Below are 18,858 nucleotides of genomic sequence, written 5' to 3' on the forward strand. Positions count from 1 at the left end.
ATCCAAGCTTATCAGTAATTATAAACATTTATTTTACAAATACACTTGCTGGGTAAAAGGTAGAAACTATCAGATTGGATTAAGAAATTTCCTTACATGATATGTGCCAGGAAATAATAAGAGTATCAATGAAAACAGAATATGGCAAACTTGTATAATGCAATTAAATTTATAATTAAAGGAAAATTCATAGACTTAAGTAATCTTTCAACAAAGAAAAAATAAAAACCAATTAGCTGAGGGTCCAACCCAAGAAATGATATGAGTTACGGTAAGCCCTCAAAATAAAGGCAATGATAAAGATAGGAACAAAAATGAATAGGAAAAAAAAATAAGAAACAAGAGATGTCAACAGAAACAAAAAAATGATTCTCTGAAAAGCCAAATACAGAAACCAATAGTAACACTGAGCCATTTTGAACAAGGGAAAGCATAAATAAGCAATATTAAAATGAAAAAAATAGAGCAAACATTTGAAATAACTAGTAAGAGGCAAGGTTGAAGTTCATTTTCTCCATAAAAGCACTCATTTATTTCAGCACATTTGCTGAAAAGATTATCCTTTGCCCACTAAATTACTGGGGCACCTTTGTCAAAAGCCAATGTGCCACTGTCAGACAGTTCTATTTATGCTCAGAATCTAGTCCAGAAACTGTGTTAATTATAGCACATGGTCTTGAGTGCTGTTAATTATGCTCCCCCTTGAATGGACCATCCACATCCTCAAATACTTCTACTAGCTCATTAAAGATGCTCTGTCTCATTCAAACTGATGATCATCTATGAATCTAGCATTCCACAGGCAAAAAAAGAAGGAAGGAAGGAAGGAAGGAAGGAAGGAAGGAAGGAAGGGAGGGAGGGAGGGAAAAGAAAGACCAAAACTTTCAAGGAGCAGAAAAATTTTATTCCAGAATTCTCAAAAGATATCAAAGGTGACATTATGCAGTTACTGCTCAAGGTCCATAAGCTATCTTTACAAGTCCTCTCACAGGATTGGCTCTGGCAGCGTTAACTAAGAAGGCGCCCTGAGAATGAGAAACCCACTGCAATTCTATCCATTTTTTAGAAAAGAAATAAAGAATAGGAAAATTAACGTTACTGGATGAAATTCTTCCTCCCAACTCTCAAAGATTGCAATACCCTACAGCACTCACAAAGTTTTTCCCTTTCTCTTTATTCCTAAATGTATAAAGCTTCTTTAACCATATATTCTACGGCCACGCCATGGCCCCTCTTGTGACTTTGGCATATGCCTATTCCCCATCTGGCACACTCTCTCTTATCTTCCTGTCATCTCAACTCTGCTCTCTCCTCAATGGCTAGCCTAGGCTCCACTGACTCTTCAGAAACTTCCTCAACCTGCTCCAGCCCAAGGCTGACCTTCCCATTCTCAACTCTTACTGTCTTTACTTCCCCAACAAGCAAGTCTTTCCTGTTGTAGATTCTTGGCTCTCTTATGTATTACGTTCATTAGTTTACTATGTATTTTATACATGTCTGTGTGCGTATATGTCTACACATATGAATTATCATCATCATCTTTGTGGTTGGGATAAACTGAGAACAGGACACAACCTTACTTTTATCGTATTCCCCATAACACACTTTGGGGAATGCAGCAGACATTTGATAAATGTTCGTTAATTGAGAGACAGGATCAAAACTTATAAAAAATTGAGGGTATGAAAGAGCAAACATGGCCTTAACCCAAAAGCAATGGAATTGAGGAATACCTTTAGGCTTAGAGCTTCTTAGTATCCTTCCTCGGTTTTCCAGTTTATCTGCTGTCCTTCGACTCCCCTTCTCCCCAGCTGCATCTGGACTGCCATCCGGACACAACTTCTGAGCCTTTACATTCAGCCTCGCAACATTCAACATCTTTAAAGAGCGGCACATGGTATTCATTTTCTGCCTCACTGGAGTACGAGGGACCCCACCTATGGAAACAGCATCATGGGATGAAGAGTAAAATAGCTTTTACTTCTGCAGAATTAGGAGCCACTTTAATTCAGATTTAATATTCTGTGAAAAAATACTGAAATAAAGTATATCCCTTCAGGATGATCTGAATTAGGTGGTTCTTCCAACTCTTTGTAGCTACAATATAGAGTAGAAAGTTCTTCTTTAAAATTAAGTTTAGGAACTAAACACTGCAACAGGATCAGATGATTTTCAGTAAGGTAAATGCCAAATAGCTCCATTTCGGTGATCCCTCATGGTCAGAGTTGTGAGGAAGCTTCTGAAGGGCCACTGAGCAGTCTTCATCAAAAGCTACTTTTTCCCACTTTTTGACCCTGACAACTTATTCTAATGAAGCCGCTCAAAGAATAAATCATGCATGATGTACACTACGGTATTATTTATAATAACAAAAACTGAAAACAATCTGCTCAATAATGTAAGAATTTCATAAATTTCGTGACGCAATGAGGTGAAATAGTAACTAAAAAGGCAAGGCAGATTAGTATTTATGAGTAGCACACAAAGTTGTATTTATATTTCTGTTATAAGTAAAAATCGAAATGGTTTATTAAGAAGGTAGGATTATGGGCAATTTTTAACATCACTTTTGTATTAATGTAATCATTCTCAAATTTGAAATCTAAGAACTCATCCTTCTCTTATTCAGTTACCATTTCAACCTCATTTCAGGGAATGCCAGTCTTCTAAAACATACACACTCAAAAAAGACTGCCTCAAGAAAAAGTCTGTGTGCATACGTTTCTTTTTGCTGTCTTCCTGATTGGATACACTGGATTCCTCCCGAGACTTTCTTTGGTAGAGCTCCGACAGGCAACACGTTAATTCACTTTCAGTTTTGGAAGACTCTTCCTTATTAGATGAGGCAGCCTGTAGTAACCTGTGAAGAAGGCAAGAGGTCTAGTATAAAGCTGAAATTCTGGTTTTTCCAAAATGCTTTAATAATGCATTATCCTTTTAAAAGCTAATCAAAAGACGTCTGCACAAGAAGTCTTCAAAAATGTATCTTCTCAAAACAAAAACAAAAACAAAATAAAACAATATCTTCTCAGGAGGGAAATGTCTGTCTCTTCTCAGGATTTAAACACTTGGGGGGGAGGGGTGGCCTGGATGGCTCAGTGGTTTGAGTGTCTGCCTTCTGCTTAGGTCATGATCCCTGGGTCCTGGGACCAAGTCCCACATCGGGCTCCCTGCAGGGTGCCTGCTTCTCCCTCTGCCTCTCTCTCTGTGTCTCTCATGAATAAATAAATAAAATCTTTAAAATAAATAAATATTTAAAAATAAACAGACTCAGGAACAGAAAATATCTGTTCTTAAAATCAGTAATCATTACATGTGGTACTGACAGCTTTATTAATAAGATTAAAGATTTTACATATTTATTTGAGAGAGAGAGAGAGAGAGAGAGAGAGAGAATCTGAAGCAGACTCCACAATGAGCACAGAGCCTGACACAGGGCTCAATCCCACAATGGTGAGAGCATGACCTGAGCCAAAACCAAGAGTCAGACACTTAACTGATTGAACCACCCAGGTGTCCCTATTAATAAGATTCTTAATGTCCTCAGGTATATGTCTAATGAAACTTTTCCAGTTATTTTTTACTCAGTGTCCAAACATTAAAGTATAAGATGACATAACAGTATAATAAGTGTCACAGCAGCTTCTAAAGAATTCTTTCAGGGATCCCTGGGTGGCTCAGTGGTTTAGCATCTGCCTTTGGCCCAGGGCATGATCCTGGAATCTCGGGATCGAGTCCCGCATCAGGCTCCTGGCATGGAGCCTGTTTCTCCCTCTGCCTGTGTCTCTGCCTCTCTCTCTCTCTCTCTATCATGAATAAATAAAATCTTTAAAATAAATAAATAAATAAATAAATAAATAAATAAATAAATAGATAGATAGATAAATAAATAAATAATTCTTTCACATCATAGTATAAACTAATTTGGGATTGATGAGAAAGGGAGAAGTGGGGCAGAGGGGATGATTGGTTATTAAATGCTTTTCTGCCTAGGGCTACTATCAGTCACTAAGCAAACTAGGAAACTCACCCAACTTTCAAAATGTATTACTTGTATTTTACTATCTTCCATTTTGTGATATGATTTGATTTAGAGGAGAGTTATGGTGACATTAGTTGAATCTGCTGGGACCCTCGGGTTCACATGTGCAGCAGATCTAAAGCAGACTGTCCCTAAGTGTGCTGGGATTACCTTTTACTGAGGGGTTTTTCTTTCTGTTAATTTTTTAGAACTTCTGAACTTTTCAAATACACAGAAAAGTAGAGAAAGCATTATTAGATATGTACCCCTCAGCAAGACTAAATACTTGCTAACAATTTACCCTTTCTATTTCAGACTGTTTTAATGAAATTACACATTATACATAGAAAAGTCCCAATCTTTTCCTATACCTTCTTTCCAGAGGTTTCCTAGACGCGTGTCTTTTATAGAGACATACTTATGTATCAAAGCCAACATAAATTGCTATTATACATTCTAAGTTTTTAAAAATATCATACATCATCCTTTTGCAATTTTCTGTCTGTACTCCACATATTTCTCATGAGCATATAAACAGCTCTAGTTTATTCAGTTTACTAATCTATAATATTTTATCATATAACCACAGTTTGTTTATCCACTTCCCACTGAGAGACAGCTGGTTCTTTCCACTTTTTCACTTTGAATGACTGGCAATGAACAACTGAGTATATCTCTCTCATTTGTACAAATACTTCTTTAACAGAAACACATACAGGTGGAATTGCTGGCTGTCAGTATGTGACGTTTCTGCTCCACTAGGAATACAAACTGCTCTCTGAAATGGTTGCAGCCATTTACAATCCCATCATCCACAGTGTTCTTACTTTTCTGTGTGCTAGATCAGAATTATTGACCTGGGACAATCTAATGGGTATAAGATAGAATCTTGTGGGGTTTTTCTTATTGGAGTTTTCATTTTGATTTGCCTAAACTGAGCATTATTTTTTTTTCAAGTAAGTTCTATGCCCTTCCTACAACTTTCAAGTTTTCACATTTGTTTTTTAAAATGTATTAGGAATTTATCACTGTGTATGCTGTGAGGTAGAAATCTAATTTTTATCTTTTTTTCTTCTGGAGAGCCAATTGCCACACTGCCATTTATTAAACAGTCTATTCTTTCCCAGATTTATAATTCTGCCTCTGTCATATACCAAGCTCCCATACAAGTGTGGGTCATTTTGGGGGCTCTCTAGGGTTGCATGGGTTTCTCTGTCAATCACTGCACCAATACCACACTGCCTTACTCATTAGAGCTTTACGGTAAACACTGCTATCATAGAGGGGAAAAAGCACCTGTTCTGTCTTAGCCCTTTTGAGTTGTACTGTGTTCATGAATCAGAAGACTCCTTATTAAGTCAATTATTTCCAAATTGACCTATAGACTCAGTGCGCTCTTGGTCAAAAATCCCAGTAGGCTTTTCTGGTGGAAATTAACAAACTAATTCTATAATTTACAGTGAAATGCAAAGGATCTAGTATAGTCAAAGCAATTCTGAAAACAAAACAAAGTTGCAAGGACTAAGACTACCTGATTACAGTACTCCAGATAATGTGATATTAACAATTTCTGGACTAGATTCTTTTCAGAAATAGACCTGTAAGATGGTGGTGAATGGATTCTGACAAAGGTACCACAGTAATTCGGTGAGCAAAAGATTATCTTTTAGCAAATGGTGTTTGAACAAATGGTTATCTCTATAGCAAAAATAAATCTTCACTTTATCTCTTAATACTATTTTTTAATTTCTGCTTTATCTTTTAGATTTCTTTTTTTTTTTTTTTAAGATTTATTTTTTTATTTTAGAGAGAGTGCACCCAGGGGATAGAGGGCAGGGGGAAAAAGAGAATCTCAAGCAGACTCACTACCAAGCACAGAGCCGCATGTGGACTCAATCCCATTACCCCAAGATTAACACCTAAGCCAAAATCAAGAGTCAGTAGCTTAACCAAGTCACCCAGGCACCCCTCTTCCACATTTCTAATATGGTTTGTGTCTTGAAAAAAAGAAAATTGCTCGATTTTGTTATAGATTATTTTACTTGGCTTCTCAAGGAATCACTTTAGGTTTGTTGATTTCTACTGTTTCTGTGATTCATATTTTTCTTATCTTTATTACGGTCTTGTTTTTTGGGTTTATTATTCTCTTGTGTTATTTCCTGTACTGAAACCTTAGTTAATTGATTTTTTAACTTTTCTTCCTTAAAAGATAGTTTAAGCTCTATAAATCTTCCCTGACGTATAAACTTAGCTGCATATACAAATGTATTATTTTTCATTTTTACTGAGATTTAATACTAAATATTTTCTGACTTTCATAATGAGAGCATTTTATTTTTGTAATTAATTTTTTCCAATTTTTTTTTTATTGTGGTAAAATATACATCCCATGAATACATTCCATCCAATCCCTTTTAAGTACACAGTTCAGGGGTATTAAGCAGATTCCTAATGTTGTGCTACCGATACCTCCAACCATCTCCAGAATTCTCATCTTGTAAAACTGAAACTCTAAACTGAGTAAACAATGTGCTCCCCATTTGTAATTAGTTTTTAATGTTATTATTGAAAATAATACTAAGAAAACGTGATATGCTAAACAAACAAGCCCATATGTAGGTGAGAGCTGATTTTATCAATCAATATCCAGAGAAAAAAGTTTTACCAAAATGACTCCATCAAACTTGAACTGGCACCACTAAGGTTGGAGGAAGGAAACCACTTCTCCACAACAGCTGCATTCCAGGGATCAGTGCGGCCAAGCTCCTGTTGGGCCCACTCTGGAACAAGAGGAGCTATAGGGACAAGGGCAGAAATGGGAGAAAGGACAGAAAAAGAGGCATTAGGACCAAAGTGGTGAATTTAAGTGCTCCTCCCTCACACTGGTGGCATTCTTACAAAGGACACACAAAGCCACATCAATAACAACCTTCCTTCATCCGTACTACCAACTCCAATCAGCTTATGTTGTCTATGAAAAATGCTACTCCAATAACCCACAATTGCAGGTTTGTTCACATCCTCAAACAGAACAGACATGTACCCTTCTCAGAGTCTTGGTGCTTAGGGTTGCCTCTATCAGCAATGTTCTCTCCATACCACTTCCTTCAAGCCTTTGCTCAAATACTACTTTATCAACAAGACTGTTTAAAATGGCAACCCTCCCACCCGACACTTCCTATTCCTTTTTTCCTGCTTTATTATGATGGCACTTATCTCTTTCAAACATACTATGCAATTTCCTTATTTATTGTCCTATTTCCCCTGACTAAATGGTACACTATATAAGAACAGAGACTCTGGTCTATATTGTTCTCTGATATTCCCATCATTTAGAACAGTGCCTGCCATAGCAGTCACTCAATAAATCTGAATAAATGAAATAAGTATTAAATTGGTTATACTTACATATACCTAGCATAAATAAGGTTTGCATCATATTAGTGACAATTCAACAAATTGGAAGATAGACAGAATTATAATAATTTTATATGCAGTCTTAATTAAATGTATTAAAACAGGTTTCATCTTATACCTTTGATTTCAAACCAGTTTCACAGAGCTTTTAGACTCCTCAGAAGCACTTCAAAATTTCTATAAACGATGATGATTTAAATTGCCTAAAGTATTACTGTAGGTTGCTCTTATCTGTTTTATAATAGATATTGGGGTTTTACTAAGAGCACAGTGAAAAAAAATTCTGATGGCGGAAAAAACTATAAACCACTGTCCTGGAGTATCTAAGTTATTGGTTCAATAGCTTACCGCAGGTAGCTGGATCTTCAAGTGAATTGTGAATCTGATGTAATACAATATCCATAACATCAGAAAAAGGGGAAGCTGTATCCTGGGAGCTCTCTGCCACAACTGTCTGGAAAAAATGTCTTTGAAATTCAGCTTCCTCAATGCGGAACACAGTGAGAATTGTAGCATTGGTAGAGAGGGGGGAAATAACTCCTGTGATGGGGGGCCAGCCTTCACCAGGGTCCACGCTGGCAACCTATATCAGAAGTTCTAATTAGTTGAGAAGATTATTGACCTATGGCTAAGAAGTATGCAGCTTAGTAAAAAAAAAAAAATGATAGTATCCCCCAATGATTACTATTATAAAAGAGAAAACTGTGGAAAAGACAGGCTGGATAGGTATTAGTGCTAGAATTGAATTTAGTGACCATATAATGCTAATCTCTCAATTTACCAATAAGAAAAATCTAAGGTTACCAGGAATATTTACTAAGCACTTATTATGTGCCTATTATAACTGAGTCCTCACAACCACTCTGAGGTAAAAATGATTATTATATCCATTTTACAGAGGAGGAATTAAGGCTGAGGAATCAATAACCTCTTTCAGGTCACTCAGTAAGACACAGAAGGCAGGTGCATATGAATTCAAAACCCATGCTCTTAACCATGAGGCAATACTACCACTTAAGGGATTTACTCAGATCACAAGGTTGGGCAGCAGAGCTGAGACCAACCCAAACGGCCTGACTCCTGCCCCAAGTGCTCTTCCCATCAGAACACACAACTCTTAGAACATCAGTTCAGAGACTATACAGTTCTTCTCTAAATGTCTCACAATGGGATCCAGAAGATAGAAGCCTTCTGAGGTTACAAAGGCAAAAGACAAAGTAAGAAATTTGGTCATTTAAAAATAATCATCAATAAATAAATAAATAAATAATCATCACCTTTCAATCAAATCTGAGTATGTATGTATTTTTCAGAAGACATTTCTAAATTTGTATAACTAGTAAACACTATTAAATCTAATTTTACACTGTAGGGCTTTTTAAAAATGATATTATATAAAAATTTATAATAGAACACTTACAGAATAACGAGAAATCAGGCATTATTTCACCACCCTAAACTAATACTTGCATTCCATTCAGTCCACTACCTTTTCCCCCCCTGCTAATATAATTTAACTTCATTGGAATCAAGGTACAGGCAATTTTATAAGCTGTTTCTTCACTAATGAGCATTGTCACGATGCTACATGCATCACTGAAACTACGTTTTGTAGAACAATCCTTGGCATCTCATAAACACACTAATCTCACCTCATCAGTGTGCTTCTAGACCAGAAGAATTTAGCATGCGCCAGAAACCTACCAAGTGTACCTCGTCGGCAGTCAGTCTGCTTATCAGCTGCTGAAATAACATCCTTTGAGTTGATTTATTCTCCTCTGGACTTTGCAGCATCCAGCTATCAGTGCCCAAACTGCTACTTGCTGGGAGAGACCACTGGCTTGCTGTGCCTTTTAGAAAAATTCTGACTGGTTTCTGAAAATGTCTCTGATGCATGGCCAAGGGCTCTAGAGTAACTGTCCATGTTTCTTGAATCTCTTTCCCTATTAGAAATAAAGAATATTAAAATTTTAATGTAATAGTTACTAAAAACAGATTTAATAGTAAGAAAAAAAATGAGATTGTCAGTTGTGGTACTAGTATTGTCATTTCACACTTCAACCCTCATTCTACTGCCAACAGGCTAGTATAGCAAGTGCATTTCATTCTACAGGAAGAGCTATAAATGAACGGACAGTGAGGGTACAACTAAATGCTAGCACTTCTCAATAATTATGCCTTAGAAATAAATATTTAAGCAATGCTCATTACTTACAAAAAAATACATTATTGCTTCTTGAATTCATAAATACAATATATCACATCTTATGAGAATGTTAAATTCTAAAGATTATGACAAAACTGCTTACACAAACTACTCTTGAGATTTCCTTAAACTGCACATAATATATAACATAGTTTTATGTATACATCTCTATATGGTAGGACTCCTGTGTGAATATGGGATTCAGAAAGAAGATTCACTATACAGATCATACAATAAAACAAATTTATGAAGTCTAACATGGTAACAAGCACCATTTTTACAAACTGTTGACTAATTTATTGTTTCTTCTCTTCATCAATCATTGCTTCTCTGTGGTCTTCAATTTATCAGTCTTGTCTATGAGGCAGGAAATCTTGCCACCCCTTTGCTTAGGCACCTGAACAATATTACCTTCTTTGCAATAGCTGGAGAATTCTTTAAAAATCACTTGCTAGTTCTTTTTATAGGTGGGCTGGTAGTTATCCTGTGCCCGTGTTTACCACTTTCCTGTGGTACCTGATCCTGCACAGACATCTTAATTATAAGCATTCACTGAGTGCCTAGACTGTGGGAAACTCTAAAGAAGTGGAAAGGATGGACTTGCCTTGAAGAAATCAACATGCCTGAGACCATAAAGCCTCCCTCCCAAAAGAGTATCTGGTTACCTTCAAGAGGGAGAAATAACGTTCCTTCAGTCCGTGGAAATGAGGCTTCGTATGCAGGAGAATTATAGAGTAAACAGTTTAAAGTGGCATCAGGTGGCAGAATTGAAATCCATGAAGAGAGGGGAGATTCACTTGACAGGTTTTTTTCACCACCAAGCAGTATTTTCCCAGCTTTTGTACAATCCTGGCTGAAAGTTTCGGAGGGTAAGATAGTGCCTCCTACAAGGTGGAGCAGTTCACACATTGTCCAGTACCCAACGTGGTCCGGGGATTCCCACAACTAAAATAAAAATGACAACGAACCTCAGGTGGTTATAAACTGGGCATCCGGGTGAGACTCAGCTCTATAAGCCTGTGGAAACGAGCCTTGGAAATCCCTTTCACTGAAGATGGCACCGAAGGCAAAGAAGGAAGCCCCTGTCCCTCCCAAAACCGAAGCCAAAGCAAAGGCTTTCAAAGCTAAGAAAGCAGTTCTGAAAGGCGGCACAGTCACAAAAAAAGAAGATTTGTAAGGCACCTACATTCCTACGACCCAAGACCCTGTGTCCCCAAAGGCAGCCCAAATATCCTCGAAAGAGCGCCCCCAGGAGAAACAAGCTTGATCACTACGCCATCAAGTTCCCCCTGACTGAGTCAGCCATAAAGAAAATAGAAGACAACAACACACTTGTGTTCATGTGGATGTCAAGGCCAATAAGCACCAGATCAAACAGGCTGTGAGGAAGCTCTATGACATTGATGTGGCCAAGGTCAACACCTTGATCAGGCCTGATGGAGAGAAGAAAGCATATGTTCGACTGGCTCCTGACTATGATGCTTTATGTTGCCAACAAAATTGGGATCGTCTAAACTGAGTCCAGCTGGCTATAAATCTAAATGTTTTCACCATAAAAATAAATAATAAAAAATAATAATAAACAAACGGGGCATCCACAAATAAAGCTTGGGGAGAGCGGGAGAGAGTAAAGTTGATATCTACATTAAAGGATCAAATGAAATAATTACTGTATTTAAGCCAAACACAAATAATGGCTAGTATCCTGCTACTGTACAGCCTGCTCTCACTACTGCCTTCGTCATCTGTTGCCTGGATTCTTACTGTACAGCCACTGAAGTCTGTGTCCTGCTTCTAATCTGTCCTCCATGTTCTAAGTATTCTTCCAAATCACAAATTTGATCATGTTACTTCTCCAAATACTTTCAAGGGCTTTCCACTGCCTCCATGATAAAGTAACTCTTGGGCATAGCCCAGTCCTAAACAACCTTTCCAAAGACATTATCTTTCCCTCACCCATCACTACCTTCCAGGCACACTGAACCATTTACTGTTTCCAGAACACACCTAACTTATTTTCCACACTTTGGTTCATTCGTTCTGTTTCCCGTGCTTTCCCCCTCTTCTCCAACTTGGCTAATCTAGCTCAAATCCTGCTTTCTCTGTAAAAGTCAGTCTTTATTTCCTCACTGCAAAGTGTTCAATCTTCTTTTAACAAACTTTTATATACCATGGATTAGCAAGACCCAGTCCTGTCTTCTAAAATCTTAAAGTTGGGGATGGAGTGAGTAAAACAGCAATAGTAAGAAATATTTAACAGCACAATATAACATGACAATATTCAAGTAATATGGGAACATGATAGAAGTGCATCTACCCCAAAATACAGCTATTATGCTGGTTTACCTACTCTACAGGAGCTAACAACTGTAAACCATAGGTTGCTATGGAATGTAAGGTCTTCCAGGTCATCTCCAAACTTTTCCTTTACTCAAGTTTAAAAAGGGGCATAAGAGTGCTAAAGATCATAGCAAGACAAGGACAAACTGATCCAAGAACGATTTAGGATAGTGCTTTTAAAATAGGGGTCATGACCCTTTGATGGATCAATTGGCTCAAGATCAACAGCAAAAAACAAAAACAAAAAACAGAATAGAAAGTATAAGAGCCCAAAAGAAAATATCTCATAGTGTAGATAAACAATATATTGTAAAACTTTTGTTTCAGCTATGCATGCCAGTTTAGAAATTAATCAATTAATATGTGCTGTTAACCATTCATATGTCCTTGCCTGTGTTCATTGCTATGGGGGACAACAGTAAGCTGGCTCATCTACCAGAGATCCTGATTAGGAAGGATTTTCTGCCGAAGAGAAACAAAAAATTTGTTGAAGTTGTTAGAAATTCTGGCTAGAGGACATCCAGGAAAAAAAAAATTTATTTTATTTTATTTTTTTTTGCTTGTCAGCTGAAAGGTAAAGTTTTAATAAGAGTTGAAAAGATATCAACTTTTGATGAGAAGTAATATATGCACAGGTTTAAAAAAATCAGTATATAGAATATGGTTACATTTTTCACTTCTATGCATATTACAGATTAAGTGAGAGGAAAATCTTAGTGATAGTTTAAAATTTGGAGACTTATAAATGTCCACAAGACTATAAATTCAGGGGCACCTGGCTGGCTCAGTCAGTAGAGCATCTGATTCTTGATATCAGGGTTAAGTTCAAGCCCGACGTTGGGCACAGAGACTACTTTAAAAAAAAATCTTAAAAAAAAAAAAAAAAAGACTATAAACTCCAAGAGAGCAGGAACTACACGTGTCTGGTTCACTAATGGTACATCCAGCACATCTAGCAGATATGTAATAAATGGGTGAATAAATGAGAGGCATAAAGTCAAAAGCGTGCCAGTGATCTCCCATGCTCCCTTTTATCCTGCAAGAGTCCTGTGCTTGGATCCCTCCTCCCCTAGTCTGTGAGTTCACTTCTATTTCCTCCAGTTGTTTCCCAGACTGTGAGCTCCACAAGACAGGACATGGATTTTTCTCTACTCCTTACAGCAAGAGGTCTCCAAGGACAGAAACTAAAGCTCCCTTTTGTCTCCAGTGTGGCTGGGCAGAGGCTTTCCAAATAGGAAAAGATGAATCTTAACCAGGAAAAAAAAATCCCAGAAAAGTTTGATAGGCATTTTCTTAGGGGAAACAACATAGCAGATGTGAGAAGGAAAGCCTCAGAGAAGACCCATTCCCTCAGATGGTAGAATGTGAGAACTGAAAGAGAGCTTTAAAAAGATTCGGTCAATCTATTTATTGCAATGCTATTCCAAAAAGAGAAAAAGGAGAAAAATCTCCAAGCCCCATCTGCTAAGATTTATTTCTAGCCAGTTTCTGATATAATTCCAGAATAAAGTTTTTGGTGTGATTTGGTGTCAGTTATCCCAAATCAAGCAGTTAGGTCTTATGTACTATGTCCAAAACTTGATTTGTTGCTTTAACAAATTTTAAGTTCTAGAATTCCATTTTCTCAAATGTTTACAATCCCCTTGAAGACCTTTGTTCCTTTTCTTTGACAAGCCACTGCTGCCTTATTTTGGATTTACGATGTCTTTTTTGAGCTTTGTGTATGAAAGCATGTTGGAAATTTTAACATTGTATTATCATTCTTTAAGTACCTGCTCATTTTGGCTCCATAGCTCAGTGGTTAGAGCACTGGTCTTGTAATCTTGCAATTTAACCCACTCCTAGTTTAATGACATGTGTTTCCAATAAGTGGAAACACATGCCCACTTATTTGACCTGGTTAAGCCACTGCCCAGCAATTAGAAGAAAATGCGTACTTTTACTGTCTAGAAAAGGACATGTGCTTTCTGAAACAAACTAAGCTTATTTTCAGTTCAAATTTTTATACCTGCTCTTTGCCTGGAATGTTCTTTCCCAACCTTCCTGTTCCTCCTGTCACCTCCTCTGCTCATAGAGCACTCCCGACCCTTTATACAACAGTCCCCCACCCTTCTACCTTTTCCTGCTCACCTGTTTATTCTTATCTGTTTAATGTATCTTCCTCACTAGAAGGTAAACCACCTCAGCTGACCACCACACCCCTCCACAGCTCTAACAGTATAGTGGGCACTGGATGTAATGGCTTCTCAATGATTTTTTTCTAAGATTTTATTTATTTATACTTGAGAGATACAGAGAGAGGCAGAGACATAGGCAGAGGGAGAAGCAGGCTCCCTGCAAGTAGCCCCATTTGGCACTTGATCCCAGGACCCCAGGATCACCACCTGAGCTGAAGGCAGACACTCAACCACTGAGCCACCGAGGCATCCCTCTCAATGACTATTTGTTCACTAAATGAAGATGACAGAAGGAAAATGCTGAGGGTAAAAGTACATACTTATCTCTGTGTACTTAACGGAAGCAGAGCTCCCATTGGCTCAATAGAGATCTAAATGAGCCATTTACCATTGTAAGTACCCAAATTCATTCCACTAGTCAACATTTACTGAACACTTACAATGTTCAGCGACATGCATCTGCAGGGAATACAAAGGTGTGTGTGTGTACCTGCCTTTGAGGTATTTTTAGACTAAATGAAAGGCGATTTGCACAATTGGAACCTATAACCCGGAAAGGGTAGGTGCCACAAAAGTGCATGGAAATTCAGTTGAGGCTGAGTAGTTGCCACGGGGCAAGGCATTAGAGAGGAGTTTAAACAGGCATAGCAGAGTGAGCGCTGGCATTCAGGGTGACTGGTAAGACAGAACAAGCAGTCAAGATTTGTTGAACGACTAGAGGATGCTTCAATAATATGCTGGAGGGGGAATCCCTGGGTGGCTCAGCGGTTTAGCACCTGCCTTCCGCCCAGGGCGTGATCCTGGAGTCCCGGGATCGAGTCCTGCATCGGGCTCCCTGCATGGAGCCTACTTTTCTCTCTCTCTCTCTCATGAATACAATCTTAAAATAATAATAATAATAATATGCTGGAGGATTCGTAGGAAAAATAGAACCGGGGAAGGCAGACAGGACCCAAATTATGAAGGACCTTAAATGCTGGCCTTAGGATGTACCAAGGATCTACTTACCTATCGTCCCAGTTCGTAATCACAGGACTCTCTTTCTGAAGGAGACACACGCTGGTCGTGCTAGTCTCGTTCTGGGTCTTCCCACCTCTGCGCAGACGCCGCCAGGTCCCGGTCAGCCAGCAGGACACCGCGCACCAAGTCAGAGCTCACCGCGAACTTACCTTAGGCCACTCGGTGGTATCCAGCCAGTACAAGGTGATTTTTCGGGCGATCATGACTTCCTGGACTCTCTTGGGCAGCAGCTTCTCCATCACCTGCCTCGGGGGAGGCGGCAGGCGCTGGGCCTGGGCCTCGCAGCCGGACACGAACTGCAGCAGCTCCCTCTGCGAATGCGGACAGGGAGCCAGCAGGAAGACCGCGTTCACGAAGCCCCCGAGCGCAGCCTCGGCCTCCCTGGCCTCGCCCTCCACGTCCAGCAGTCTCCTCCCGCTGCTGCGAAGGATCGGCTTCGTGGGCGACGTGATCTCGGGCCGGTCCCACTCGTAGTCCAGCAGCGTCTCCATCAGGGCGCCGTGCGTGTGGCTGGCCCTGGGCGCCGGGCCCGGCAGGTGGGCGCCGTGGGCGCCGGCCCCGAGCCTGGCGTCCAGCTCCTCCTCGAAGTCCTCCCAGGAGCGGGCCCCCAGTTCACGGAAGTCAGACACGCGGGACTGTCGGCCCCGCGCCCCCTGAGAGTCGAAGAACTTGAAGGCCCAGCGGACCCTGGCCAGGCCGAACCGGCAACTCAGGTAGGTGAGGAGGCGCAGGGCTGCCCGCCGGACTGAGCTCCGGCCGGCGGCACCGCCCGCGGTGTCCAGCAGCAGCATAACGTTGTGACAGCAGGCCATGGCGCCCGCGCCGCAGCCCCGGAGCTCCAGCCGCGGGCCTCGCTTCAGAGAACCAGCGCCATTCACCGCTTCCCTCAGGAGCTGCGGTGGAAAAGCTCCCGCGCTCTCCGAGTGCTCCTGCCATTGGCGGAGCCCTCCCCCAAAATCAGCTCCTATTGGTCGCTTGCCTTACGTACCTTACGAGAGTAACTTCCATCCTGGGCGCTGATTGGAAGGGAGACGGAGAAGCCGTCGGCCTAATTGGTGGAGGGCGTGGCCGTGAGCGGGGCCCCGTGTTCCGGGAGAAACTGCACATTCATTGGCTGAGGCCTTCGTTTTAAAATTTAAAGAGGTTGTGCTTCGGGGGCGTGTCCTTAAGTTTCCCTTTTGGGCTGGAGGCCCGCGTTTGGGCGATTGTGCGCAGGCGCGGGTGCGGGCTGTTGGGAGGAGTTTACTAAGAGTTTGCAAACTTGGTAGTGGGAGGGAATTGGATGGAGATGGTCTGATTCAGACTGGGATGAAGCCACCCCAGGCTTTCTATGGAGTAGAATCTGATGTAAAGACTTCCGTTTTCTGTGATTTAAGAAAAAAGTATTAACAAGTTCATTTCCTTTGTCCCAATGATTTCAAGGAGTTTCTCTGAAGAAGATAATTAGATACAAATGAAAGACGTATGTTTATCAGAGTCAGCTAACTTGAGAAAAATTGGAAAACAGCTCAAATGGGAGCTGGCAATGGTTAATGCATGGCACACCCTAAAGGGAAGGAACATCCTGTAGCTTTTTATATGTAATAGTAGATTAAAAAAAAAAAAAAGGACTACCAAACTGCATGCAGTGAGAACCCTGGATTTTCTATGTGAATATTTTTATTATTTTTTAAAGATTTTATTAATTTATTCATAAGAGGCACAGAGAGAGGCAGAGACACGAACAGAGGGAGCAGCAGACTCCTCGAAGGGAGCCCCCATGGGGGACTGGTTCCCAAGACCCCAGGATCATGCCCTGAGCAGAAGGCAGATGTTCAACCGCTGAACATCTATGTGTATATTTTTAAACTGTTAAGATAGGGGATTCCTGGGTGGCGCAGCGGTTTGGCGCCTGCCTTTGACCCAGGGCGCAATCCTGGAGACCCGGGATCATATCCCACGTTGGGCTCCTGATGCATGGAGCCTGCTTCTCTCTCTGCCTCTCTGTCTCTGTGACTATCATAAATTAAAATACAAATAAAAATTAAAAAAAATAAATAAACTATTAAGATAAAACTGTACAGAAAGTTGTCTGTGATGGTTTCTGGGTGATGACATTATGCTGATTTACTTTTTTAAATTATATTACTTTTTTCTAAATTGTCTATAATTTTGTATTTCCTTGTTACTTTTATAGTAGCGGGGAATATACTTAATGAATAAAAAGTATTTCCTGGGACGCCTGGGTGGCTCAGAGGTTGAGCATCTGCCTTCGGCTCAGGGAGTGATCGCACGGTGCCAGGATCGAGTCCCGCGTCGGGCTCCCTGCACGGAGCCTGCTTCTCCTTCTGCCTGTGTGTCTCTACCTGCCTCTCTCTGTGTGTCTCTCATGAATAAATAAATAAAATCTTAAAAAAAAAAAAAAGTATTCCTGTTGCAAATAGAAGAAGCCAGGCTTACAAGAAGGTAAAGGGAATATTCATGGTAGAGGCTGAGACCAAGGGGGGTTTGTTTACGGTACACTATAGGGAGAGCTTGGAAAGGGAAGGGGGTGGAATCAGCCCAGGGGATATACAGAGCTGTCAGAGGTTAAAATCCAGATGATAAGGATGACATTGGGAGGCTTGGTAAAAAGAGCTACGGTTTCAGTGCAGGACTCCACCTGACTGCAGGGTCTGCAGTGAAACTTCTCTTTCATTCTTGATATCAGTAATATGTGTTCTCTTTTTTTAAATATATATATTTTTTAAATTTTTATTTATTTATGATAGTCACACAGAGAGAGAGAGAGAGAGAGAGAGAGGCAGAGACACAGGCAGAGGGAGAAGCAGGCTCCATGCACCGGGGGCCGATGTGGGATTCGATCCCGGGTCTCCAGGATCGTGCCCTGGGCCAAAGGCAGGCGCTAAACCGCTGCACCACCCGGGGATCCCTCTTTTTTTAATATCAATCTTATTAGAGGTTTATCAGTTTTATTGATCTTTTCAAAGAATGAGTTCATTTCATTGATTCTCTTTTCTGTTTTTCCATTTCATTAATTTCTGTTCTTTATTTTTCTCTTCCTTCCTTTTGCTTTAGGTTTATTTTGCTCTTCTTTTTCTAGATTCCTTAAATGAGAATGCAACTTATTGAGTTGAGAGTTTTCCTCTTTTCTAAGGTATGTAGTGCCATAAATTCTCTTCTCAGCACAGCTGTGTCCCACAAATTTGGACACCTTTTTTTTTTCACTAATATCCACGTATTTTTATTTTATTTTATTTTATTTAAATTTTTTTATTTATTTATGACAGTCACAGAGAGAGAGAGAGGCAGAGACACAGGCAGAGGGAGAAGCAGGCTCCATGCACCGGGAGCCCGACGTGGGATTCGATCCCGAGTCTCCAGGATCGCGCCCTGGGCCAAAGACCGGCGCTAAACCACTGCGCCACCCAGGGTTCCCTATCCACGTATTTTTAAATTTCTCTAGAGAATTCCTCTTTGACCCATGGATTAATGAGAATGTGTTGTTTAGTTTCCAGTTGTTTGCTGATTTCCTGTCATCTTTCTATTTTTGATTTCTAGTTTGATTCCATTGACTTGGTAGGCACATTCTGTATGGTTTCAATTCTTTTTTTTTTTTAATTTTTTATTTATTTATCATAGTCACACAGAGAGAGAGAGACAGAGACGCAGGCAGAGGGAGAAGCAGGCTCCATGCA

General features: G+C 40.1%; 1 protein-coding gene across 3 annotated transcripts in view; it reads right to left on the reverse strand.

Moving 5' to 3' along the window:
• The window catches only part of TICRR (TOPBP1 interacting checkpoint and replication regulator), a 44,897-nt gene extending 28,843 nt beyond the window's left edge, over positions 1–16,054 (reverse strand). For 2 of the 3 annotated variants that reach the window (XM_055326406.1, XM_055326404.1), the window contains exons 1-7: positions 15,331–16,054; positions 10,310–10,589; positions 9,143–9,381; positions 7,787–8,021; positions 6,687–6,816; positions 2,721–2,860; positions 1,734–1,937 (exon numbers count right to left, since the gene is read on the reverse strand). In XM_055326406.1, coding sequence (XP_055182381.1) covers positions 1,734–1,937; positions 2,721–2,860; positions 6,687–6,816; positions 7,787–8,021; positions 9,143–9,381; positions 10,310–10,589; positions 15,331–15,993 — 1,891 coding nt within the window. In that variant the 5' untranslated portion in view covers positions 15,994–16,054. The remainder of the gene's footprint in view (positions 1–1,733; positions 1,938–2,720; positions 2,861–6,686; positions 6,817–7,786; positions 8,022–9,142; positions 9,382–10,309; positions 10,590–15,330) is intronic. The other variant, XM_055326405.1, reaches the window with a different exon arrangement.
• Between the last annotated feature and the right edge of the window lie 2,804 nt (positions 16,055–18,858).

The sequence above is a fragment of the Nyctereutes procyonoides genome, unplaced genomic scaffold (genome assembly GCF_905146905.1).
Source record: "Nyctereutes procyonoides isolate TBG_1078 unplaced genomic scaffold, NYPRO_anot_genome, whole genome shotgun sequence".
NCBI classification, from domain to species: Eukaryota; Metazoa; Chordata; class Mammalia; order Carnivora; family Canidae; genus Nyctereutes; species Nyctereutes procyonoides.